This window comes from Neoarthrinium moseri, assembly GCF_022829205.1.
Source record: "Neoarthrinium moseri strain CBS 164.80 chromosome Unknown scaffold12_Wmoseri_CBS_16480, whole genome shotgun sequence".
NCBI lineage: Eukaryota > Fungi > Ascomycota > Sordariomycetes > Amphisphaeriales > Apiosporaceae > Neoarthrinium > Neoarthrinium moseri.
Window position 1 is genome coordinate 547912 of NW_026055126.1, and position 25598 is coordinate 573509.

Consider the following 25598-nt stretch of genomic DNA (forward strand, 5'->3'; position numbering starts at 1 on the left):
ATGGTGAAATAATTTGCATAATCTCATAGAAGTGCTACTCTGTGAGGTCCAAGTTGATCTCCTCCTTTCTCCTTCTGCATTCAACCTTGCCTTTCGGGTTGACACCTATGCTCGTCTCGAAGCTCCGCGGCTCAGGCCGCCCAGAGCCTGGGACAAAACGCCAGTCATATTTCAGCAATAGGTGACACAGCGCAATCTTGACCTCATTGGAGGCGAAGAATCGTCCAGGGCAGGCGTGCTGACCATGACCAAACAACATGTGTTCACCACTAGTCGTGACAAATTGCCAGCTATTTTCGTTTCCGGGCTGCTGTCGCATCCTCAAGAAGCGTGCAGCATCAAACTTCTCGGGCTCGGGGTAGATCTTCGGGTCCATGAAACTGCTAATCACATTGATGCGGCTACCCTGGGGTAGCACGGTGCCATCCGACAAAGTCACTTCTTTCTCCACGAAGCGGTTCATCGAGGTAGCCGCCATGGGGCGGACTCTCTGGCCCTCCTTCAAAAAGCTGTCCATCAACTTCAACTTGTAGAGGCTGGTCTTGGCCCAGCCGTGTTCTCCGATAACCTCGATGATCTCCTTCCGGAGCTCGTCGGCCACCTCGGGATACTCGCAAATGTCGAAGAGCGCCTGTCCCGTGGTCTCGGTCGTCGTGTGAATTGCGGCGAGGGTCAAAGAGAGCTGCGCGTTCACGTAGTCGACCTTGCGGCCCCTGGAAACCTCATGAATCCAGCCAATAGCGTCGGCGGTCTTCTTCGGTTTCTCTCCCCTCGCCAGGGCTTCGTTGACTGCGGCAACACGTCGTTCGACTTCGGGGTCAATGATCTCTCGCGCATCCCTCACTGCTTTGCGGCAGAACCTGCACTGGGGAATGAACCAGTAAGCGATCGGGCGCAACAAACTGGGCACCATTCTCATCAAGAAGGACGCAATAAAACCCTCCACGGTATAATTCTTCGCAATCTCGAGCCATCGCTTGTTTCGACATAGTTCCTTGCCAAGGAACACTCGGGACGACAGCCGAGCGACGAGATCTAGAACCGTGTCTTTCAGTATAATCGTCTGCCATTGGTCGCTCTCTCCGTATATGTCATGCAGGGAGCTTGTCGTTTCATCAACCAGATCGTCGGTCACCAGGTTTAGGGACTGGGTCAGCTTGACCCGTACTGTCTCTTGGATGAGTGTGTCGTCTTTGAGGCCTTGCTCGAAAGGCTCGAATCCAGGGTAATTTGTGAAAAAATCCTAATCTGGCGTAAGTAGGTGACCTAGGCGGGAGGGGATACATCATAGCGCAAACCTTGGCAAAGGCCTTGGGGAAGTTCATGTGCGGGTGGTTTCGAAGTTCATCGGCGAATCGGTTGGGTAAGACGATCTTTGGGCCTGTTCCGGTCATAATCTGGAAGGGACCAGAGTACTGTTATGCGTTAGACGTCGTCGCGTGTGATGAAGCCCTGCCCATCGCGTACCTTGTCGGCTGCTTCCGCGATCACTTGTCTCCCGTGAAACAACCAGCTCTTCTTGGGACTCTTCCCGTCAATCGACGCGAGGGGAAATCCTGCAAAAGGTCTCTCTTGTGTAATGATTGAATAGATGACGCCGATAAGCACTGTCGCGGCGATTCCAACCACGGACAGGGGCAGGCCCTCGGGCAATGCGCCACGAATGGTGCCGAGACTTTCCAATATCTGCATGGCGGCGGATTTGACAGAAGAATACCTGTTGACAGGCAAGTCTGAAGTCAACAGCAAGCATGTACATTGACGGATCGTCGCTCAACTTATAAGTAGAGAGCTGGCTAAGGCAATTAGTGCATGCATAAAACCGAGCGATGTAGGTGGGTACAAAGGGGGGTCTGTGTTCGTTCAGCTGTCACTGGGAGACACTACGGGATATTAGGGACACGGACACGGACGTTTTGGGTTCGCTCTCCCATATGACATTAAGCTATAGCAAGTTAGTTATGGAGATCATCAGCGAATCACTAAGGACCAATTTTCCGAATACGGTCTCGAACACGTCTTGGAGGAGAGGCACAGACATAATTTTCACACCCCCCAGAGCATAGGTGGGGACACAACATCTCGGTTCAGAGACCCGAGTGGGATTGGCATAAAATCATAAAACGGAAAGCTGAGCACCGAGCCATCTTGGCCAGTGATGGCTACCGGTTTGTCATGGTGACGGCGGCACCATGGGCAAAACGCGCGGGGAAGGACAACAGTATATGCGGATGCCCTTTTTAGGTTTCGATGCTCTGCGACCAGTGACGCAAGAAGCGCGGCACTTCGTCGTGCGCTTCGAGACCCGTTCCCGGTTCACTAGGATGGAAACTTGGCACCAAGTTCTACAGCGGTGGGGACATGCATCGGCAAAGCGCAGCGGCGAACTGAGTCGCAAGGATATCGGCTGCACTCCCGCAACCTTCCCCCCTTTCAATGCTGCATTCCCGTATTCGTGATCGGGAGCGGGCCCCACAAGTCCGGCCGGAGTACGTCGTGGGAACGTCGTGGGAATCGGACCCCTACGCGGACGCGCCCCCGCGGCACAGCGGCGCTGGAAGACAGCATTACGGGTTTCTCGCCAAGTCCGATGCTGCTGCACAAGTCGGCTGCATCAACTTCCGGCTTTCAACAGTCTACGTCTCTTCATCGTATTCGTAACTCGAGCCGGGAAAGGTATACAGAAACTGCATCATGAAAATTACTCATCTACAGGCTTATCTAGTGTTACTTATTAGTCCTGCCGTCTAATCCGGCAACTATCCAACTTATGCTACACGCAAGGTAGGCCATGACCAAGGCTCTTCCCTTGCTACATGGGCTTTGTCCTTAGGACCCCGGCTTGCTGTTGTCGTACCCGACGCGCACGGAACGGTCATAGTTATGGTCCCTATTGCGCCTTTTTGAGCATTGGGCGAAGTGGCACTAGGACTCGCAGTTATCGTCGGCGCCGGAACTGTGACCGACGAACCGACACTGAGTGTGGAGATGATTGGCGTTTTCATCGGAGACAGGGTCACAAAGTCGCTGGTAGCCACAACAGTGTGTACGACGGAAGTAGTGTTTGCCCGGATTGTGGTGGGACAGCTTGCTGTTGTGACTGTCTGGGCACCCTGGACGAGGACGTTCTGTGTCAAACTCGCTGGACAATTGACCGCAGATACGGCACAGGCAACCAGAGACTGAGCCGGACTTGTTGTGATGATCTTGGTTACCAGATCCACGGGACAATCTGGTGCAGCCACGACTGTCGGGGATGTTGACGGACCAGCACCAAAACATGTGCTAGTCGAAGCAGCAAAGAGTGTCGTTGAGACGGTTGGGTTGATCCCAGGAAGCTCGATAGACCCAATATCAGCACCGATATCAACAAACACCCCAGCGTTGATGTCCACCAGAGCAAACGCCGGGATGCAGCTGTTTGCCGTCGAGAATTGTTCCCCAATAATAACCTCAGGGATGTTTATGAATGCACCTGCAAGTGCTGTGGCATCGACAATGCCGCCCTTGAAATCAACACCAGCGGATACACCCAGTTGAAGTGCCAATGTCACATTGGCTGGGACTTCGGCAGACAATGGCAGTAGTGCTGTTGAAACACCATCGCTGACATGGAGGATTAGTCTCGTCGAGCTCTTTCCTGGGGCGACTCTGAGTACTCACAATTTTGCAGTGTGGTCCTTGCCAGGGTCCAAAGGCAACTTGAAGGTTGACCCGTCCGGAATGGACACTTGAAAGCCACCCCCTACATTAGCTTCGCCGCTGAGCCCAAGCACTAGGTCTACGGTGAAAACGAGTCCAACTTGAAAGTTTGGGACCTGGGCACGTCAGTCGATGATCTGCGCATGTATTTCGCATCCACTTACAGCGATACCCAGCGGAGACTCGGATTTAAACAGGGGGATCTTGACTGTGCCCTCTAGAGCAGCAGTGGCGGTAAGGTCAAAGAGTGCTCCTACTCCTTTGAAGTCTACGGATACCTCGACATCATTGAGGGGATTGAAGTCGGCCAGATCTCCAAGGAGGTCCCCAACGTCCTCTGGGAATGTTGCAGAGGCATCCAGAGTACCCCAAGTGCGACAGTCGACACATTTCAGAGACAAATCCACGGTTTGACCTGCCAGTGGCTCCCATGAGCTATTCATCGTCAGCTTATCTCATAGTACTTCCATGGGAGGATGTCTTCTCTGTCATACCCAGAGAATAGCGTTTGGTCCTTGACCTGGAACCCTAGATCGAACGACCTGTCCGCATCTCGTTTCAACAAAGGCATGGCTTGGCGGACTGAACCCGCACCATTGGCGCCATTCCGAGGAATTAATTGATTTTCAATCGGCTTTGTAAAGCCTTGAAGGAAGAACAGGTTTGCAATGATGGCAACTGTCCACCCCATTATGGCAAATCGTGACTAACGCCTTGATGGGAAGTTAACACGTGCCTGTTTATTCTACCACTCCAGCTTGTGCGCCAGCTCATTTCACAGGCGGGTACGTCAAGTTATAATGCATATGGTGAGGTTGCAGACTTTGCGGCTGTATTGGCTTGGAAATAGGATCGATTGCGCCGATATGCAAGGGGCATGAGCCGCTGGTCAATTATCGTGAAACTCTAAAGTGCATGCATGCCAAGAGCCTTCCCATACTAACCAAGAAAAACAGATTTCCGGCTGTTTGTGGTTTCCAGGGCTGAGCTCGGTGGTTATTGCAGAAAGTAGGGAATGAGAATCCTCACCGATATGCCCTGGGTCTTCGGATGTTGTTCATTAACTGACAAGCCCCCCAGGTCACTGCCTCACAACTGCAATTCAAGGCTGGGCTGAGGACAAGCCTTGCACTTAGGTTGGCCGGTGATTGGCCCATACCGCATCCTTCCGTCTTGTTGGATTTCAGCTGCATTTCTCTCACACAATGCGATTGAAGCTGCGCCACGGGGCCATTGACCTTTTCAAAACAGTCGGTACCATCTGATAGTTGGTAGAATCTCCAGTCTTAGGATGGGTGTCACAGAAAACAACGGCGTATTCCCCGCAACTCATGCTCATGGCTCACATGGAGCCCCTGGGGTTCGTCTGATACTCGCCTCTGCAGTTTCGAGCCCCATCTGAAGACCTGCATGGGACCGATCCTTGCCGGTTGTTTAACCAAATCCTTCTTCCTAAGGTCATTGCGATCCCGGAGTAGGGGCTGCTTATGGAGCAAGCATGAAACCAAAACCTGTCAGCATTTTATTTCGTCCTTAAGCCAACATAACTAGGATTGTGAGGCTTGTGCGGCGCACTCTTATCTTCTTGCATCGGGGATTCCGTGAGGTTTATATTCCTACGTTGCCAAAACCTACCTAAACGCACTGCGCCTACTCATCTCAGTGTCCGACCGAAAGTTTGGGGGCCATGCATAAATCCTCCATCCTTACCAGCGATTGGCACTCTTCTAGCCACATTATCCTCCAAATTTGACTCACAATCCTCGCTTGCGCTGAAGTGTGCTGCTGATGATGCGGCTGAGTATACAGCTTTCTAACAGCAAAGATTCTACTCGACACGTCTCTGGTGGCCGGGGCGTTCGTATATGAATTGCAAAACTCATATAGCCACAAACAAGTGGCCAAGATCATCTTAGTAGCTGAGCGTTGCAAAACCACTTCTTTGGCAAGAACAGGCGCATATTAAATGGGGCGTTGGGTTGTATTCGAATTTACCCTTGTTATCATTTCTCTGTATTGAACGGCGATAGCACCTGAAATGCCGGGTTTTCAATCCATCACTACCTTCCTCTTTCCTGATTAACCTCTCTGAAATTATTACAGGACACGCTCTTACAGGTTGCCATCCCTGAAAGAAATATTCCACTAAGGAACGGCTTCTATTATGGGCGTTCGGAACACTGTGATTCTCTCTACGGGCAGCGTTGAAAATATCGAGACATGGTCAAACTCTGGTCTTACGAACGAGTATTGAGTCAAGTGCTGTCATTTCCTGACTTGGTGGTATTCATGATATCAATGACCTTGGTCTATCAGACCAGCAGTGTAGCAACTATACGACATTGCTCGCGTTCCCATTACCAAGTACATCGTAGAGGCGTTGAAGATAGATTTTGTGAATAACTAGGCCGCGGCTATTGTTGGGGGCTTTTGGTCCCGTCTTGGTAAAGAGTTTCTGAGCTATCCACTTGCTATAACGGCTAGGTACATTCTATGACGAGCGACATGTGTATGTAATAAAGATTGTTTGTTACAGGACGGCAGATAATCCTCTATGGAAAATACTCCTCAAAGTCTAACGGGACTTGGTTTTGTTGGTCGGTCGTGGCGTTGCACGTGCTCAACTCATTGGACTTCTCTGTTGTCTGGACTGCAAAACCATATTGCCTACTGCAAACTGCAACAAGTTGCCGTCATTGATGCGCCCAGCTATAGGTCGGATTGCTTAGTTACAAGGTAACTTGTTTATTGGCAGCCATCGGAGCGATGCTTACATAGACTTCACCGCGTTTCGGTGACTGAGAACTGCATGCGGCCCAATTCCAGTATCACGACGTTTTCTACCCCGGATTCATGATTCACCACCGCGCCAAAACCTCCGTCTAGTAACCACTTTCGATTGGACCCTCGGACTGCAAAGGATTCAGGCTTGGGCGATCCATTTGTCATTATCTAGTCTTGTGGCACTAGGTAAAGGCACCCTTAAGCCGGCCCGGTGGGCTGGCGATGGCCAATTGAATCATGTCAACGATGCAGAGTTCTGTTCGTCTTCTTAGAAACGCTTGTGTACCAACTCTCAGACCTGCGCGTATCTATACTGCACGATCTTATATTGGTTAGAAAAGCCCAAATTACGGAGTAAGGATGGCCAGCACCACAACGATGTCTTCGTCCAACAGCGGCAAGGTCAACTTCTCACAGGACGCGTCGCTCCCCGGCGAGCATCTCGAGGGCCGCCAGACACATCCCACAGGAGACTACACACCAGACCCATCCAAGTCGCTGCCGCTTTCAGCTGCACGGCAGGCGCTTGTTGATGATATTATTGCTCTGTACGAGATGAAGCCGACGGAGGACTGCGTGAAGCGGTACACGCCAGACTGCGTCTATAACGACCAGTTCGTCCACGCAAACGACAGATACAAGATGGCCGGGCAGTGGTTTGCCCTACCGAAGCTGTTCAAGAGCGCCAAGAGCCACGGCTATCAGGTGTCACCAACGACCGTGGTCTGATCCAGTTCAGACACGAAGAAGTAAGGCCATTCCTACGCTTATCAGTTGGCATGTTATGATGACACCGCATTGTAGGAATGGACTTTCAAGTTCATCCCAAAGACTGCGGTTATCAATCCCCTTGTCAGTTTGTCTCTGGACCCGGCCAGTATTGATAGCGATTTCATTAGAGCCAAGTATCATAAAGACCAGGCCAACGACAAAGACTACCCCAACGACGGCCTTGGGGCATCTTTCAAGAAGTTGCAGGCGGACAATGTGGCAAGGTATATGGACAGCCCCGAGGTAGAGTCATTCAAGGGAGATCGCAATGCTGGAAAGGAACAGAGGCTGCAGTATGGTCGAGGCGATGAAAAGGGTCAGACACCGGTGAAGGATCTTTAAGCGTTCATCTGAATATGGCCAACGGCAATACGGAGTGGCCGGCAGCTCATTATAGTCGGACGCTGTGTTCGCGGGGAATCCGCGAAAACACAGTTGTTGCAGATGGTGCATCGATGTCGACGCGACAGAGTCATATGGAATCTGATCAACGGCCGCACGATGTGCTGACCATTGGCTTCTGAATGGGCCCTGAAAGCTTTAACTGCCGACTTTCCCGTGACAAGGAACCCCTTAAGCAACCCCTTAAGCAACTCTATTAAGACTGAAGAAGCATCGGCCACAAAAGACCCTGATTCTAATGCTCTCGAATTGGTCCAAATTGTCATGAGCGTAGGGCATAAACTTTGATGGGAAAGCTCACTTTCTCCAGCATGGAAGATGAGCCCTACGAAGCTGTGGGCCGATCCACGCGTGCCCACGAGGCCACGAGGGATCAAAGGGTCTGGATCCCTTCGAAACAACGAACCCCAGAAAATCGAGGCGGACACCCGCCCAATGTTTGCACGTATGTACGTACGATATGCTGCCCACTGGACAATCTCCGGACAGCAGAGGAGGCCTCGAAGAATCGAAGCTGCCCCGAATTCTCTGTCTTCGCGACTGCCGCGGAGGGAAGACGCCAAGTGGATCTGCAGCATCCCAAGACGACGCCGTCGAGGCTGGACAAGCCTCGCAATCTCGACCCGAGAAAACGGGCGTGCGGGAGTCAGGGATTGCAGCCCGGGTCTACCGCGCGGCCACGCTTGGCCGGGGTCGACGTGAGATATGATGGAGACTGTTTGGTGACATTGATTGTGGTGCAGGCCAGAACACGAGATGAAAACTGGGAATTCGAAGGCATGCTGCCTTACATAGATAGTATGGGAAACAATCAACCCACCGTCTTTGGAAATTCCATACACAGTACTGTGGTAGTGACACCGTCGACGATGCACGCAATTTGCTCGAAATAGAAATGAACCAACGGGCCGGGATGTCATTGGCAAGGGGGTTCGCGCAGGTGTACCGTAGCCAAGTAGAGGAGGATAACGGAGGTAACTAGCTTATTACTGTGTACGATGTACAGATGTGAACGGTGCAACGAAGTTTGCATCGCAGGGCACTTGGTGTAGACGCCGTTCTCGACTGATCTTGAGTTTTGGTAGGGTAACCTCTGGCCCAATCGGGCAACGGTTAGCAGGCATTTCCTGCAAGTCATCCACCACTTCAAGCAGTCATCAATCGTGTATGCTGGTGTGCTGGTGCAGAAAGCTCGTGGTTGACTGACTGCCAATGGGAACGGACGGACCCCGAAACCGCCGGCTCCTGTTGGTTGGCGGTCCCATCGCGTTTGCACCACCCGACTGCGGACTGGTGGTGGTCTAGCTAACTACAAGCCAGTCAGCCACTGCGATTGATTCACTAAACTGCTGAATCGTCGTCAGCGTCATTCCGCGACACACCAACTCGGGACCGCCTGAAAGATCGACGACATGGACTCGCAAAATAGCAACAGCATCAATGGGCGGCCAGAAAATAAGAACTATCGAATTTGCCGCGCCTCGACCAAGTCGTTTTTCCTTGTGGTCGTTCGACGCTGGCTCCATAGCACCTCAAGGGCTCATCTCGGTTCGCTAGAGCTGGCCGTGGATCAATCAATGCAACGCCGGTCCAAGGCCACTACGCGGGGACTGAGGCTGTGCTGCATCTCACGCGTCTGCCGACACCCTTTGCACAGCGTCCACGGAGAGCAACACGAACAGTGCAATCGCTGGAATGGCCGGCATCAAATGTCGAGAATCCGGCGACTCGGTATGGCGAAATACTACGCTACAGCGGATACGAAGCACCGGCTTCTTGGAGGGCACATCGTTGGTCTGCAAGTGCAGCCATCCATGGGAGTCCGGCGTTGCTATTCGCGGCTCTCACGGCTGCTTAATGCAAGCCACCTCGGGCCTGTTTGGCAGCTATTTTTGATTTTTTTGATTTTTTCCTTGTCTGTTGCCGTAATCAACACGCATCTCACCCCATCCGCCTGGTCCAGACTGCCAAAGGCTGGCTGCTTGCACCGCAGATGAAAAGCAACCGTTGGGCCGCCGAGAATAGTGCGTCACTGGTGAAGCAAAGCATGGCTTGAAGGGGTGAACACATTATCCCGTCCCGTGCATAGCATAACGCCATTGTTTTATCCCGAGACTCGACTCGAGTTGGGTATTTCTCCAGGACCGAGAGATCAGCGGCACGTTTGACGCCATTTACTGCGTGCCATTGTGGTTGTTCTGGAAACTGTCAATGGCTGGCAGCCTGTCCACGGCACTGGGTCCATGTTTCTCGTTTCAAGTTGATCCTTGGCGGGTGTGTAATTGAGTGCTTTTCCATTTCGGCGTCATAATCGTCAATCAGGACCACTAGACCCCTGGGCTACCTGGGGCGGGCTGTTTCCAGTGAAGGCAATTGATAGAACACAAGCCTGGCAGCCTCCTGGTACATTAACGACTTGACGACTTAGCATCAATGCTCTTGCACAAGTATCGTGCAGAATGCGATCATCATCATGGATGCGACCAAGGCGGCAGGTAATTGTTTTTCTCTGCTCACAACAATCCGAGGTGCGCTGTCTCAAGCTGATACAGAGCAACGAGTCACAAGCACAGCCGGCAGTTGAACACAGATCACCTGTAACAACCCAACAGTCTTACTGTAGGAGGACTCGATTCTGGCTGATTGCACGCTGGTGATGTGGATCACCAAGAGACAATCTTGGAACCCAAGGGGACTGCCGAGCATAATAGCTGGCAGATAGAGGTGCACATGCCGTTACAGGCGGATGCGCTAGCGGGACAGTAACGCCAATGGGCACGCAGAGCTGGGGATTACAGTGTACTGTGCACCCACGCAGCTTGGCCAGCCATCGTAATGATCTGCCCCGATCGGGCGCTGCATGGCACATGAGAAAAAAACTCGGTTTCTTCTTCTCTCGTTTTGGCTTTGCGAGAGGACCGTGATGGCGAGCGTGCGAGCCACCCTGCCACCACGAGGGTCGCCCGTGCAGCAAAGTTACAGGCCGAATGTCTTGTTCTGTGACCGGCCAGCAAAGCAACTCAGCCCCGTCGGTTGGAACTCTCCAGAAATGGTTCCTGTCGATCATATGGAGTTTGTGCCGTAATTGTGCAGAGATGGAGGGGGCATTTGCCCATTCCCTGGTTGTGTGCAGATTATGCTCCAGGATTGACGGGAGGACGGCCAGGGATCTCCTATTTCCTTTCACAACAGCCCTTTTGGCGAGACTTGGGAAACGACAGGGCCAATGGGAAGCAGACAGCGGAGACGCCTGGGCGCTGTCGTGTGGCTCTCATTGGACAGCATGTCGTACCCCTCGCCCAAACCACAATGGGCCAAGCGGAAGACACCACTGCAAGGGGAAAGAGAGCGAAGAAAAAAAGTCTCCAGGGCCGAGCTGCAGGTACAGTACGTACCAAGCATACCGGCCAGGGGGGCCACGGCTAGCGCTGGGCACGCTGGGCACGCTGGGCCGCCCAGGAGCTCGTGGTGGTTGAGATGTGCGCTGACCCTGGTCCGGTGTAATTTCCCGCCCTCTCGCTCGAGGCGTGGCCGTCCACTCACGACGCTCCACCGCGGCCCACCCGCACCGGGCTTGGGTGCCACGTCTGGTTCGTGCTGGTGGTCCATCTCACCCGTTCCCACCCTCCCCCAGGGCCGCACTCATTCGATTCGCGCTGCTGGCCTGGGTGCGCCTGGGGTGGGTTGCCAGGTCCCAAGCAAGCCTGGCAAGCAACAAGCGCAGGCAAATGCTCGCCCGGACGCTGGCGTGGGCACTGGCACTGGCACACTGGGACGCTGGACGGGACGGGCGGTGGGCCACCTGCGTCTCTAGTGTCCCAGTCTTCCATCAGTCTCCAGTCTCCAGTCTCCAGGTCTGGCCTGGGGCCTGGTCGGGTCTCTCCTGTCCTCGCTCCATGTCCTCCCTCTGCTCGCTCCCGCCCTCAACTCACCCTTCTCCCTCCTCACTCCACGGGTCTCGCTCAAGCAAAACCAACCCCCAAGCCCAGCTCGACCCCCCTCTCTGTTCCCTCGGGCATCCACTCATTACACACCTCGTCTGATTTCGTCTGACAAGTCCCTCGTTTTGGTTTTTGATTCTTCTCCCCTCCAGTTACTCGACATCATCGTGGATCTCAGTCTCAGTCATTGTGCTGCCCACTCTAGACTATCCGCCCCAGTCCACCACACGCGATACCCACGGCGAGTCAGCAGCCGCCATTGTCGTTGTTGTCGTCGTCGTCGTCTATATCAGGGAACCATCATCGACCACGCGTGTCGTCATTGTCTACGGAGAGAAGGAAGTCAACAAGGACTATTGTTTCGTAAGGCAGCAAGCGGCCAGGCCAGACGCCAAAGAAAGCAGGGTCAGAAGGACAAGGCAAAGATCACCGTCGTCTACTGCACCACATTGTCTCGCCGGTGGCCTTTCTCAAACCGCCTCGTTCCACTCGCAACACCATAAAAGAGGTCAAAGAACCCGCGTGGGTATACTATCATCATCGCCCTTCCTTGGTCAAGGCCAAAGGCTGTGTCGTCCAGGCGCCAGGAACTCCATATTCCAGATCGCGACCCTCCGAAACTTCGATCTCGACTTCCGACAATATAGTCGACAGAACCCAATTCGCATGCAGGCCTGATTCGTCTAGTCGTCGGTCTGACTATACAAACTCCCCAGCGGAGTCTGATTACTCTCTTTTCAACTATTTTGTCTAGTCTCTCGAGTCGTTGATCGGTTCAGAGACATCTTTCACCACGTTCGCTGTGCCGCTCAAGCACAACCATTAACTATCACCCATTTAGCTGAAAAATAACAAAGAAATATACCGCAGACATGTCGTTGAGGTTATTTACCGTGTCGGCACTGCTGGCCGTATCATCGCTGGTATCGGCAACCAAGGAAGTCGCTGCCTCAGAGCCCAAGGTTGGCACAGATACCGTCCATGGATGCTATTCAAGCTTAGGAAACCTGGTTCTGAACGCAACCAGCAAGTTCAACACCCAAGGTCTTTGTGCCACCGCCTGCCGAGGGATGGACAAGGTTGTTGGAGCCTCCTTCTCCGAGAGCTGCTACTGCGGTGACAAATACCCGCCGAAAAACACACTTGTCGACGACTCCGAGTGCACCGAGCCCTGCCCTGGATTTGGAGATGAGGCCTGTGGTGGCCTCGACACCTTCACTGTCTACAACACCGGTGTCCGTGTGTCAGTGGCCGATGAGGCCAATACCACAGACAGCAGTGCGACAGCCAGCAGTGGCCCCGATGCCACGTCATCGCAATCCGTCGCAACTGTGTCAGGTACGTCTTTTTCCGTCGTCACAGCAACTATGAGTTCTCCGCTAACTTTGATTTCAGGCGTCGTAGTTACCGTGACGCCATCAGCCTCAGCTGGCCCCAGCTCGGGAGGGTCGAACACTGTGGGAATCGCTGTTGGAAGTGTCGTCGGAATCATCGCCGTAGCCGCAATTGCCGGAGGACTGTTCTTCATGATGAAGCGTCGCCGCAACCGTGAGATCGAGGATGAGCACCGCCGTAATGCCGCGGTCAACGCTTTTATCGCCGGAGGAAAGCCGCCATCTAGTAGCGGGGGTCTTTCCATCTCGGACCAGCGTCTCGACCCTGTCATGGCACAAAGGAGGATGAGCAGCGGCAGCATCGCCGACGACCAGGACTACTCGCGTAGAATCTTGCGGGTAAGCAATCCTACCCCCTATCCTGCGGATAGCCCGACAAGGAATTAGATGTGCTAACTGAATATCTATAGGTTACCAATGCATGATTGGACTAACCATGAATTCGATCAATCGATTGAGCATCAATTACGACGAACGACGACTTCGCTTGTATCAAATTTTTCAGTTCTAGTTCCAATTGGCATTCTCGACGGCGTTTCATGGTGGTCAAGCTTGTCATTGAAAGATCGATCCGACCCGACGATCCGATGGCGTTATTGCACTTGGTGTAGGGATTTCCTTAGCAACTTATTATGGGCGTCACGACTTTTGACGCCGTGGCTGTCGAACCATTTATCACGTATTGCTGGAGCTTCTCTACACCGTCCTCTCCTTACAACAACAGACTCTGCCGGCGACCGATGTGCCGCGGGCGCATTCGGCCCGGACAGTGGCCGAAAACGATGTACGTACTTGGCAACATTTTCTCGCGAGATCTAGGGGGGCTCAGGCCCTGAAACCGACATTGGGGGCAAGCGGTAGAGCCCTCAAGATGGATCATGTCAGGACCGAGCCTGGGAGTCGAGACGAGCCTCGAGGGGTCAGGTGGCGACACGCAATACGCCATGTGTTCCCTATACGAATCATGTGCTGATATGCCGTACGAACTTGACCTTTCCTTGGCGATTGAGCTATTTGTGATAGACGGGAGTGTGGGATATCTACAGGTTATGGAGGGGACTGTTGATGTATATTATTCCAATGGTCCAGTACAATGGGCACCTGTTCATGACATGGCTACTACATTTCCTCCATCACCTAGTCTCCCGTGACTGACGCCGCGTCGTTGACTTGATGATCACATATGCTTGACTAGTCGCTTCTCCGTGCTGGCCGCATGGCTGGGCGAGGGAGCCTTCCCGAAACCCCAATATTGCTATCTATGGACGCTGACAACAAATGCCGTCAGCGACGACATATGAGTCGTGACACCGCCATGACGGTTCAATAAACGTTGAGCAGATCCGCCGCATGAACTAGCTAATCCGGGGTAGAGGGATTGATGGGGCGGGTGAGCGTCATTCAGCCACGGAGTGGGAGAAGCAATGCTGTGGTACAAGACGAGGGGGAGGGGGTGGGCTTGTCCGGGGAAACACGCACAGGAGGTATGCTTCCCTCCCCGTCGGTCTGGCTGCGCCTTGGGGAGATCTTCAGGGTTGAGTCTATTTTGGAGGGCTGATGCCGGCGCGACATGACGTTGCGATCGACTGGCCCTGAAACGCGGCCTCATGCGGTTTCATGGACGGCCTCGGGCAGCATCTCCCAGGCCACGTGAGAGGGAGTGGCCCCGTGCATAGTCGTGCAGCAGCTAAGTCCGTGGAGGAGTTCAGTATATAGATTGGGATTAGGGTTCTTAAGACAGGTCATGCTGGCAAGAGATGAGGCTGCTATTGTTCGACCATGATGACGTCCTGTGAATAGACAAATGTTTGAATAAGATGACCCTGATATATATCCATCTGCGGCGTGGAGAGTCGTCGAGAAGCGCGCCAGCTGCCACTCGCCATAGTGCAGCTGGCGTGAGCCTTAGCTCTACGCACAGACCATAGCAAGAGCTGGCGCGGGTCACGGTCTGTGAGCAGCTTTGACGTCGCGTTTGTCTTTGTAGGTAGCTAGATTTTGGGCTGAACCAGCTCTCCAACGACCATTCTCGTTAGACGGCCCATCGAGTCGCCCGCTCGTCACTTGGCTATTTGCGGACCCTTAGAATCCCTCTGGAGCTTCATGATGCGATAGGAGAAGCCCATCGTCGCTGGGAGATAATTGCGCCCGACCTCGACCTCGACCTCTACGCCATCCGGTTGGGAAGCTTCGTCGCGGTACCACCGCAGCCAGCGCAGCGTCCTCAAGATGGCTGTGACCGGAGGACCACGCATCCGCCGCACGGCGCAGAACACTCAGTACACGTAGGCGAAGCCCTGCCACGAATGGCCGCGCATGGCCGAATGTGGACTACGCTAACTCTGGCCTTACGCCGTAGATACAACATCGCCCGCAGGATACACACCGTCCAAAGCTACCCCGTCCAGTCGCCCGAGGGGGCGGCCATCATCCTGTATGGCCACGAGGATGGAGTCACGGTGCTATGGCGAGGAGGCAGGCGGTTCAAGGCCTCGGTCTACGACCAGTCGCCGCGTGGGCCCAAGGGCAAACAGAATGGCAACCCTCCCGACGACGCTGTCATGGTGATAGATTCCGATGAAGACGACAACACAGCCCCGGCGAGCAGCGGCGCACCATCTTTCGTCGACAAGCCGCAGTTCGAAGACGCAGCCGACGACGACAGCACACGTCCAGATATCACCCAGACTCTCGACCTGTCTCTAGGGACTGCCGTCTCGCATATTGCGACCCTGCCCATGACACCTTGTCCGGCAGAGGACGCGGCTTGGGATGGGGCCGATGTTCTTAAGGAGAAGATCGTGTTTGCTGTTTCGTGCGCCAGCCGCGAGGTCTATCTGATCACCCTGCCCCTCACACCACCATCGCCTGCCAGCAAGGCGAGGGAGGAGCTGCGAGAGGGCCTCTTGGCGGGCAAAGCCGGCAGCGGAAAATGGGGCGAGACTTTGACACTGCTCAGTGGACAACAGAAGCCGAGCGATGGCTTGGCCATGGGGCTCATCAAGCCAACATCAGCCTCCGAGCGCAGCAAGTCAACCGAACGCTCGCGGTCGGCCGGCCGAGGAATCCCACGCGCTGTTGTCGCTTCGCACTCCAGGGAAGCAGCAGGCACCTTGCGCCTATGGGATGTCCCGTTGGAGAAGCCTACTAAAGACCGACCCCTCGAACCCTTTCAGACGGAGTACCTGCCCAGTCCACTTTCTGGCATCTCCTTCAACCCCACACACTCCACCCAGCTGCTTTGCAACGCATCACCCCATGCCGTTCGCATCTACGACTATGCCCAGGCATCCATGCCCCCGGACGACTTATCAGAAGGTCCGTTCCCCTCACAAGGGTCGTGGCTCATCTCCCTCTACCCCCCTTTTGCGCGCCCATCAGCGTCACGCAAGCCTATAATCGCCGCCTCCTGGGTGGCCTACGGCAGAGGAGTGCTGGTATTACTCGCAGATGGCCAATGGGGGATTTGGGATATCGACGGCGTCTCACCCCACGGCCCGGCTCTCTTCGGCAAGCCCGGCTCGGGCATCCGTGGTGCCGCACTCACTTCCTTCAGTGTCACTGGTTACATCGAAGGGACAAGCCCGCTGCGCAGTCTGACCTCCCAGCGCGCGTCAGGTACGGGGAGCGACTTTGTGCCAATGACTCCTCACTCACGACGGGAGGCACCGATTGGGGCCTCCTACGGTCCCGAGCGCTTGGTTACAGTGAAGGGAGGGGTTCTAGTGACCCCGTTACCGGCACGCGCCACTACAACAGCCGATGAGAGCGCCATTATCTGGATAGGTGGCGCCGAGCATGTCGTTGTGATCCCTGGTGTTCTCAAGTTTTGGGAAGCCCAGCTACGCAAGGGTGCTGGTGGAGGGGTAAACCTGTTCAGTGGCGCTCAGCCAACGCGGATGATTCGCCTGAATGACCTGGTCGTCGGCTTGATGGGTGAACGTTGTGTCGATGTCGGTGCGATTCCCAAGCTTGGAACCAACGAAACCTCAAACGATGAAGGTTTGCCGATCGAAGTTATCGTTTGCGGGGAGAGCCGGCTCGTTGTTGTGCACGAAAGCGAGACAGTTGTTGGCACCAGAATCGGTGGTGTCAAGGGCAGTTTCCAAAGGAGACTCAGCGAGCGCTCGAGGGTCAGCAGTGCTGTCAGCGTCTTCCCCAGGCCCGAGCAGAAAGCTAGCGAGCTGTTCAATCTTTCCGTCAAGCCCAGACGGACCCTCTCAATTGCTCAGGTCCAAGCCGAGAAGCAACCGGAGACAATCGTGCCCTCTGTTGAAGGAGAGGATGTCCAAGCTGCTGATCGGTCCCAGGCTGGCTTTAGCTTCGCGAACAGTCTGGCCGCGGCAGCCGATAAGATGCAACTTGACGACGAAGAGGACCGTGATATCGAGGGCGAAATGGAACACGAGCTCCTGGGATTGATGGAGATCGACCAAAGGCTGGACGAGCTAAATGCCGACAGGGGAAGGGGCCGTAAGAAGGTCAACTTCTCCGGCGCTTAGGCTTAGGAGGGGATGAAGGACCTTGAGCCCTTATGACGGCAATTACCCCGTGGTCGCCAAGAAGCGCGAGGATACTGAAATGTACGATACCCATACTGACACTGGGAGCTTAGGGATCTTCGACGGAATAGGAGAATATTGGCACGCGTCGACCGTGCATATGGTTTGAACTATGTTTGACCGACTCTGTTGTGATAGAGTCTTGTACCAATCTGCCGCACCAAGCAAAGCTATGCCCCCAATTCCTTCCACCTGGGGTAAATCCCCTGCCTCTTGTGCCTCATGTCCCACTTATTTCTTTCAAGTTATTCTTTCTCCTTTCACTTTCCGCGCGGCAAGGTGGAGCACAAGGCGAGATCCTTCCTTGATGACTCTGTAATCCACGCGGTAGAGCAATCATAGCCTCCGAGCTACGCGTCAAACTGCTTGCTTTCCGGCAGCAGACGTCGCTTTTTAGACGGACGCGAGAAGCCACGTCCCTATGGGTGGGTTGGGTTAGAGCTGTCTTATTTCAACGCGAAAATTTGACCTTTTGTACCGGCTCGGCTGCGGGGGTCCTGCTATCTGCCCCTCTATGCTCTCCTCTGTACGCCTCCCCTGGGTCTCTTGGATCGAAAGATTTAGGAGTGAAAGGGGAGGCACGGTTGAGAGCCAGGGGGTGGGGGAGCCCAAGGTGTGGTCGGGTGGTTGGGGACGTGGTACATCTTCTTTTGACTGAATGGATCTGCATGTCTGGTGACCTTTAGGACTTCATCATCCGCCGTGATTGCATGTTTTTGGTTTTCACGAATCAAGGTCATCGAAATGGAACTCCCTTATGATCCAATGATGAATTGTGACGTTCTCCTGTTTGACTATCTGCCAAGTAGCTTGTCACAATAGCCCTTTCTAAACCAGTTTCTATGCAATGTCGCCAATAAACCTTTGTCTCTAGAACTATCATAGATCTTATAATGGACGGAAACAGCCTTTGTTGCGCCATCCTGTTCTGTTATGCATTGACTTCCATCACACCAACTGTGTGTCGGAATTTTTTGACCAATTATGATGGCTCATCCGTTGTAGTTCAGCGGTGGCCGTACCCAATACGCCATCGTGCTATCCTGCCTTACCTTGTGCGCAATAGTCAGTCCGCCGTTCCTCCGTACTGAGGGAGAAAGGGCCTTACTGCGAGCATGTGGAGCGCAACTCCTGCTTCAAGGTCGTCGGCGATGATAGGACTGGGCCGCCACACATGAGACAAAAGCAGGCGCCGATCACCTACGAGATGCTGATCTGGAGCTTCGTGTTAAGTCAGATGAAGCCGATTGGTGAAAAGAAAGAAGCTTCAACAACCACCCACCTTCGGAAAGTCGCTGGTTTCGTTTCCGCAGGCATTGAATGATGAGCAGGGCGACGGGGATGGAACCGACGAGGAGCGCCGACAGCCCAACGATCGCTTCGTTTGAGAGTGCCATCTTTAGCAGGAATCAGACCACGCAGATAGGAGCCGGGTATGGGTTAGCTATCCCGTGCCATCTGGCGCCGTGGCCGACGGAGATTTATGGTTCAGCATGATGTCCAAAATCTTGTCCCACCAGGAATTGGCCATCGCTCATAATGGGCCCAAGACCCCAGGTGGCCTCTCAACAGCAGATTTTGGACCATGATGTCCATTTTCTGGTGTACAAAAGCGGCAGAAATCGGTGCCATCAGTAGGGTCTGATGGTTGAAATCAGCCTACTGGCACCATAAGACCAGGTTTTGGACTGGCACTGCCCCCTTTGGCGCTTCATGCCCTTGGCCTAACTCATCCATTGCCCAGAACGTTGAGTAACACTCCAAGTCAGGCAGGATGTAGCGAATCAGACCGTTCCATGTGTGCAGCCTGCAGAAGAGGACCGGTATTTCTGCCAATGAAGCTTGATAGTCTATACTGGGCCAATGACGTTGAGTGTCTTTAGTGCGTATGATAGGTTGGCAGCGCGGTCACAGCCTCGCCCGGGAAAGCCTTAAGTATGCAAGCCGCAGCGGGGAAGGGGGCAGAACCTGGCCAGAAATTGGTCAGGCTCCAGATTCGGACCAGATTTTGGACCCTACGGTCGTTTCGTGGACAGCCCGAGTATCTCGATTTTCCCACACCGAATTGCCAACGCTACTCGTGGGTTTATTTCATTCCCATCTTTCTCACGGAACTGTCGAATTGCGACTAGATCACCTTCTTTCTACACCTACATAAGCCATACTTCTTTCATACACTATGCCAGCACAGACGCAGTCAGGTCCTGATCCGTCTCTCGCTCCTCAGCCCGGAGAGAGCCCATTGTCGATATGGCAGCAGCATCGTGAGCTCTTTCGAAAGCTGTACTTGGAGGACAAGGAGACTCTCAAGCGAGTGAAGGAGATCGCAGAGCGAGATTACGGATCCCCCCAGACACCGTACGTATCCTTTCCTGCATAGATGCATCCGATGGCGTTTCTCTGATCAGTACCAAGGCTTTCCACTTACGAGACCAAACTGAGAGATGAACTCGGGCTCAAGAAGAAACTCAAGGCCCATGAATGGGCCATAATCTCCCAGTATATTGAGGTAAAAGGGAGTCAACCCGGTGACGTATTGCGCTACAATGGCGTCGTCCTCCCTTGGAGGAAAGTGAAAAAGGAAATCGCTCGAAATCGACATCTTCGACGCAATGACGGTACTGCCAAGTCCAAATGATATACCTATCGGGAAGCTTATTGTAAAACAGGGAATTTGGCGCTACCACCAGAGGTAACCATCGGGCCGGAAAACCAGAACCTCGAGGATAGACATGATTTGGAAGATGCGCATATGTCGAATACTCCCGACCAACCGTCGTCGCCAAAAGCCATGTCTCATTTTGTCTCTGGCAATCCGGGTGCCCTTGGATACGAACCGCCAATAGGAAGCCCAGGTGAAATGTCCTTCCGGGAAGCAGCATCGTCCTCCGCTGCTTTAGCACTTTTCGCAAACCACGGTCATATCGAAATCATGACCGACCATTGGTATTTCCCGACCGAACCCGCAAGCTCCTCCTCGTGGACTGTGTCCAGTCCTACCCATCTCTTCCCTGATATATTCGCCTCCCCGCCACCCAATGATGCAGTAAAGCGAACCCTGCAAATCATAGCGTCTTGCGCAACTATTCATAAGTCTAGCACCGCAGTCATTCATCCGGAGTTCAAGGACTTATGGTTCTCGTTCACCAAAAACCTCCCAGTCTATCAACTCCAATCTCTGTTGAGAAGCACATGCTCGGTCATGCCCATGGTACCAAGAAGCTCTGTTGCTGAGCACCAAGCTCGCGACGATGGTGTGCTTGGCGCTGTACATACATCCCCGGTATACCAAACTGACGTGCCAGGCCCCCACGCGGGCGAAGGGGGCTCTTTTCTTGACACGGACTCAGCGATACAGTCCTTGGGACGGCAATTCGTTGCAGATGACCTACCAGACTCTCAATTATCAACATCGACGAACATGTTCCACGCCCTTACTACTACTCTATACTACCTCTCCAACCACTTTATCGACCTTGTCCGGATGGAGGAAATCATAGATTGGCTCGCTCACAAGATCCCTCGAGCAACTGTCCGGCAGTTCCTCCAAATTTCGTCCTTGACGATGCAAGAATGTTGGATCCAGCTGATTTATTGGGCTTTTGAACTCAACGAGAAAGGTCTTTTCGAAGATGTAGCCAGCGCGGCGATGACAAGTTCTGACTGGGTAAAAATACATGGACAACAGTGCTTAGTGCTTGCAGCATCATTCAACTTGCAGAAATGTTGCCATCGTCTATTGGAATATGACTTAGACCCATTCTTGCCAACCAATTTCCGGAGGCAAGATAATGGACTGACATTTCGTAACCTTGGGCGAGTACAAGTTGCACCCGATCGAGAAACGCCCTTGAGAGTGCATCATCCAAAGGTGATACTCGCGCCTACATCTCCTGCCATTGAAGCTGCTACAAAGGGTCATATCGAAGTCCTCGACGTGCTGCTAGGAAGCCAGACTAGTGTGGACACTCGCTGTTCTGGTATTACACCTGCCGGCTACACATTGCTCGCTCTCATACGTTGGGGAGATGGTGCAGAGAATATTTTCACAGCTATGCAAGTCCTCCTAGATAAAGGCGCCGACGTCGATGTACCCTTCCGGGAATCTGTATTTTCTCGCTCTTCCGAGGAGACCATATTCGACGTCGGCTATTCACTGGGCCAAGAAAAAACGATTGAATTGCTCGCAAAATATAGCAAAATGCCGAAATGCATACTGAGCGTTCCGGGCCTTTTGGCTTCTTCGGAGCTCGGTCTGGAAGAATTGGAAACATATTTGCGGGTCGCTGCATTCCCCCGAGGACTTCAACGCTTGCTCATACAGAGGTCTGCTGTTTTCAGGGCACTTGACAGGCCGCAGACCCTCATAACTCTGCTTCGGGCTGGCTTTTTGGATTGTGATCTAAATAGCAACATAAAGCCGGAGCGCGACCACGACGGGCCGCGGGAACTTGATTTAGATCCACTATTTCTCCCTGAGTTCGATAACCTCAAATATCGAGTGCTGAATCACATCAACACTTGGAAATGTTTACCTGATTTGCACCGAGTTCTGACGCTGTTACTCAAAGACAAAACAGAAGTCTTGGCAAAGTTGTCCAGAGAGTGCTTGGACATGGAAAATGGCCTCGAATATCTCCTATTGAATGGGCTGGACGTTTCAGGAGAGCAGGGTGTATCACTGCTCGCTAGAGCTGCAAGGTCGAACAAAGTAACAGGAGTGTCACTTCTCTTGAGGCACGGGGCCAACGTCAACGGAACAATCAGACAAGGGAAAACTTATTGGCCATTATTGTTATTGGCTTCCGGTGACAATACACGCGACTATGCGAAGCACCCAGACTTGTCTCAAGCTTTCGGTTATTTTAGACCGGCACCCATCAATATGCTGGAGCATCTCGTGAACTGCGGGGCTGACGTTACTGGATGTGCAAGAGTGCTGTTTGCGACGTCCACTTTCGAACAACTGGTTTCCTTTCAACCTCCTCAGCTGAAATGGTGGCTTGAACACGAGGTTAGCCAGACTTTTGAGTCTATCTACGATGTTATTATAAAGTGGAGTGGACTGCACGACAGCCCAGTAGGTCTAACCCGTCCGTCATATTGCAAACAAGTGGTTGAGATTGTGAGGTATCTCGAACAGCGGAATACCCCAATATTCACGGGGAAAGCACCTTCGGATCCTTTTCTGGGTAAGGAAGTGGCTCTTGCTTACTTCATATACCTTAAATGCGACATCGACTTTCTCTCACGCACATTCAAGGAAGTCGGGATAAATGTTCCTACCGTGAGCTGGGCCTTCGATGGGTTTCGCGCTAGATGGGATCAACGGAGTTGTCATGAATACGACAAGTATCAATGTTACACGCCACTACAGATAGCCATCGTCTCAGGAGACGTCAAGGTGGTTGAGGAGTTGATACGACTAGGAGCAAACGTGAACGAACGAGGGTGTTTCACAGCTTTGCAAGTAGCTTGTGGCGATAGAGACTACATAAAGCCCAGATTGCGTTACGAGGCTCGCAATGTGTTCGTAACTTGCCAATACCTTTTGTCGAATGGTGCAGATCCCAACGCGTGCGGCCACTCTGCCTGCGAGACGCCCCTGGATATGGCCTTGTCGACTCCAGGAGCAAGTATCGAACTAATCGAACTTCTACTGCGTTACGGCGCAAAGGTTGACAAAACGCAACATAAAAGGTGTCTATCCCTTGACTATGCACTGATGTACACTCATATTGATGACAACAAGCGTTATGTTGTCCAGATGCTTCTTCAGCATGGCGCCAAGATTGGATACAATCAAAGACACTCAACGGATGACACGTTATACCTCGCTTGCAAATTTGGCGACATTCAAATAATCAAGTTGTTCCTTGACCAAAGGATTAATGTAAATCCTGAAAATCAACAAGACATTAACACTTATAATCGAGAAAAAAGCGACCGCAATTTCAACTTGCTTCCATTTCCAGATGCACCTTTGACGAGGCATCGAGAGCTAGCTAGGTCGTCACTTGCCGTACTTGCAGGTAAAGGGAATATACCTGGTGTTCTTACTTTGCTGAACGCCGGGGCCACGTTAACCGGCCCCGATAACTCTCTGCTCACCGCCGTAAATAACGGGAGGCTGGACACAGTTGTTTTACTTATGGAACATGAAACGCGCGAGTCGCATTTCAAATTTGCATTACAAGACGCTGGTGATAAGAAATACTATGCAATCAGCACAGTACTCAGGGAGTACATGGCTATGAGATTCCCACACCTGCTTGCAGCAGATTAGAAAGCACGCAGCATCGAAACTAGGAGGGACGATGAAGGCCATGGAAGCACCAGCGTGGAATGAGCTTTCGAGTTCATCGCCAGGTCCTAAGCAAAGCAAAAGAGCTATGGCGAGAATCGGACCCAGTTCTCGTGACATGATGTCGAGTCGGTAGACATGAAAGGTGGATGTTCGAGTGTAATGTAAGGGAACAAATGCTTACCCAGAGGTGGTGTTGGCTAATAATCATGCCTATTCTAAATCCCGGAATGCTAGTTGTTGATGATTTGATCCCTTCCAAGAGCCGCAATCTCTTTATATCTCAAGCACACTGCCTCAAGTACAAAGATGCTGGTATGTAGGCTCTCAAGCCCGCGAGGCGTAGCCGAAAGTTCACTTTGCAGGGAACCGTCAGTTGCATGGAACCTGATGCGGAAATCAGGTGGTTGAGCACATGACCAACTCTGATAGTCAAACTGTACGATGCCTTGTTTAGCTCCATCTGGAGGCTGCTCGTAAACTTTGGAATCAAATGTAACTCTTGGTTTGGGGCTACTCGCTGGCACTATATAGCACGATGCGCCAGTTGAGTGGGCTTTTGCAAACATTGCGCATGGGCCAATCGATTGCATGATATTCACTCCAGGTGTTTGAGCCTAGACTACAGTCGCTGAACATTTTTCGCCGCAGAACCTCCTGCCGAAGGGCACTTGCACCGTCGCCGCCCTGATCGTTACCATTTGTTCGGCGATTGGCGCAATAACGAACGGCCGTAGCGCCTATCCGAGCTCTCACCCATAACTGCCGTTCATGCTATCTAAATTGAATGGCCTAGTCACACATGGAGAAGAACAAATAGAGTTATAGCCTGCATATATCTGCAAGGGCCTGCTATCACACGGCAGCACGTGGTCGGATCTCCCGGGGATTGTCTTGCTTGGAGATCTGGTACCGATGGGCTGAAAATGCCAATTTACCATATCTTTCAAGAGGATTAACTTTCGATATGTAACTTAATGCGACCGTTGGGAATTAGTTTATGTTGATCTATTTCCGCGACTGAATCTTTTTGAGTGTGCTGGCCACTGTCATTTCAAGAAGCAAGTTGCGCAATAGCGCAGCCCGTTGAGGCCACCACTTTTCATAGAAAAAGCGCTCCTTCTAAACTAACCCGAACGTTTGGGCAAGCTAGATCTGCAACCACCAGTATGTAGTGTGAATTCTGGCCGGCAGCACTACTATGGTATGCGCTTCCATTATGCTGCGTGTAAGGGCTCTCGATTGTTTGTCACCTGGCAGGGTGGTCGTACTACGACCTTGTTGCTTAATACCCGTTGTCGCGATGCATGCATCCGTGGCCAGGCGGGTATTGGACGACAAGTGACGAACGCGACATATATACACTGATGCGCCACTGTTCAACGTCGACCCAACCTTTCCTCATGACTGCCACGCTCCATACCAAATATTGCGAAGCTATTCAATTCCGAAGCCTGCAATAGGTTCCCGCGTGAAACTTGGCATTTTCCGGGAATCACAGCTTCGATGCTTCTTGTTTGAAGCGAAGCTAATAAGCCTTCCATCCCTGCAAGCGGCCGCTTCACCCGGAGATTTTAGAGTTCGAGCAAATGAAAAGGCCTGCGGATCTCAAATGACTTCATACAACACATTGATCAGGCATTGAGGTACATAGCCACTCGAGTAGACAAACCATTGCATGGCCTATTTTCAGAAGGATGCACCAATTTTACTGCTTACGCACCTAGCCTAGTTTGCT

The 25598-nt window shown here is 52.8% G+C and overlaps 8 protein-coding genes across 8 annotated transcripts; 5 read left to right on the plus strand and 3 right to left on the minus strand.

The window, feature by feature from the left end:
• Nucleotides 1-34: 34 nt before the first annotated feature.
• JN550_004543 (uncharacterized protein) lies at nucleotides 35-1692 on the minus strand (the record flags this gene model as incomplete). The annotated part of the gene is made up of 3 exons (XM_049316070.1): nucleotides 35-1243; nucleotides 1299-1415; nucleotides 1468-1692. 3 exons carry the CDS (start codon nucleotides 1690-1692, stop codon nucleotides 35-37), a joined length of 1551 nt encoding a protein of 516 aa, XP_049173615.1.
• A 1076-nt stretch (nucleotides 1693-2768) lies between these two features.
• On the minus strand, nucleotides 2769-4393 carry JN550_004544 (uncharacterized protein; the record flags this gene model as incomplete). Its single annotated transcript, XM_049316071.1, has 4 exons — nucleotides 2769-3606; nucleotides 3664-3818; nucleotides 3867-4137; nucleotides 4197-4393. The coding sequence occupies 4 exons, from the start codon at nucleotides 4391-4393 to the stop codon at nucleotides 2769-2771; spliced, it is 1461 nt and encodes a 486-aa protein (XP_049173616.1).
• Nucleotides 4394-6864: 2471 nt separating this feature from the next.
• On the plus strand, nucleotides 6865-7599 carry JN550_004545 (uncharacterized protein; the record flags this gene model as incomplete). Its single annotated transcript, XM_049316072.1, has 2 exons — nucleotides 6865-7209; nucleotides 7291-7599. The coding sequence occupies 2 exons, from the start codon at nucleotides 6865-6867 to the stop codon at nucleotides 7597-7599; spliced, it is 654 nt and encodes a 217-aa protein (XP_049173617.1).
• A 371-nt stretch (nucleotides 7600-7970) lies between these two features.
• JN550_004546 (uncharacterized protein) lies at nucleotides 7971-8368 on the plus strand (the record flags this gene model as incomplete). The annotated part of the gene is made up of 2 exons (XM_049316073.1): nucleotides 7971-8104; nucleotides 8152-8368. 2 exons carry the CDS (start codon nucleotides 7971-7973, stop codon nucleotides 8366-8368), a joined length of 351 nt encoding a protein of 116 aa, XP_049173618.1.
• A 4104-nt stretch (nucleotides 8369-12472) lies between these two features.
• Nucleotides 12473-13419, plus strand: JN550_004547 (uncharacterized protein; the record flags this gene model as incomplete). The annotated part of the gene is made up of 3 exons (XM_049316074.1): nucleotides 12473-12938; nucleotides 12996-13333; nucleotides 13405-13419. The coding sequence occupies 3 exons, from the start codon at nucleotides 12473-12475 to the stop codon at nucleotides 13417-13419; spliced, it is 819 nt and encodes a 272-aa protein (XP_049173619.1).
• Nucleotides 13420-15223: 1804 nt separating this feature from the next.
• On the plus strand, nucleotides 15224-17496 carry JN550_004548 (uncharacterized protein; the record flags this gene model as incomplete). Its single annotated transcript, XM_049316076.1, has 2 exons — nucleotides 15224-15279; nucleotides 15354-17496. The coding sequence occupies 2 exons, from the start codon at nucleotides 15224-15226 to the stop codon at nucleotides 17494-17496; spliced, it is 2199 nt and encodes a 732-aa protein (XP_049173620.1).
• Nucleotides 17497-18622: 1126 nt separating this feature from the next.
• On the minus strand, nucleotides 18623-18953 carry JN550_004549 (uncharacterized protein; the record flags this gene model as incomplete). Its single annotated transcript, XM_049316077.1, has 2 exons — nucleotides 18623-18771; nucleotides 18839-18953. 2 exons carry the CDS (start codon nucleotides 18951-18953, stop codon nucleotides 18623-18625), a joined length of 264 nt encoding a protein of 87 aa, XP_049173621.1.
• Nucleotides 18954-19735: 782 nt separating this feature from the next.
• On the plus strand, nucleotides 19736-23842 carry JN550_004550 (uncharacterized protein; the record flags this gene model as incomplete). The annotated part of the gene is made up of 3 exons (XM_049316078.1): nucleotides 19736-19914; nucleotides 19972-20174; nucleotides 20226-23842. 3 exons carry the CDS (start codon nucleotides 19736-19738, stop codon nucleotides 23840-23842), a joined length of 3999 nt encoding a protein of 1332 aa, XP_049173622.1.
• Nucleotides 23843-25598: the final 1756 nt, after the last annotated feature.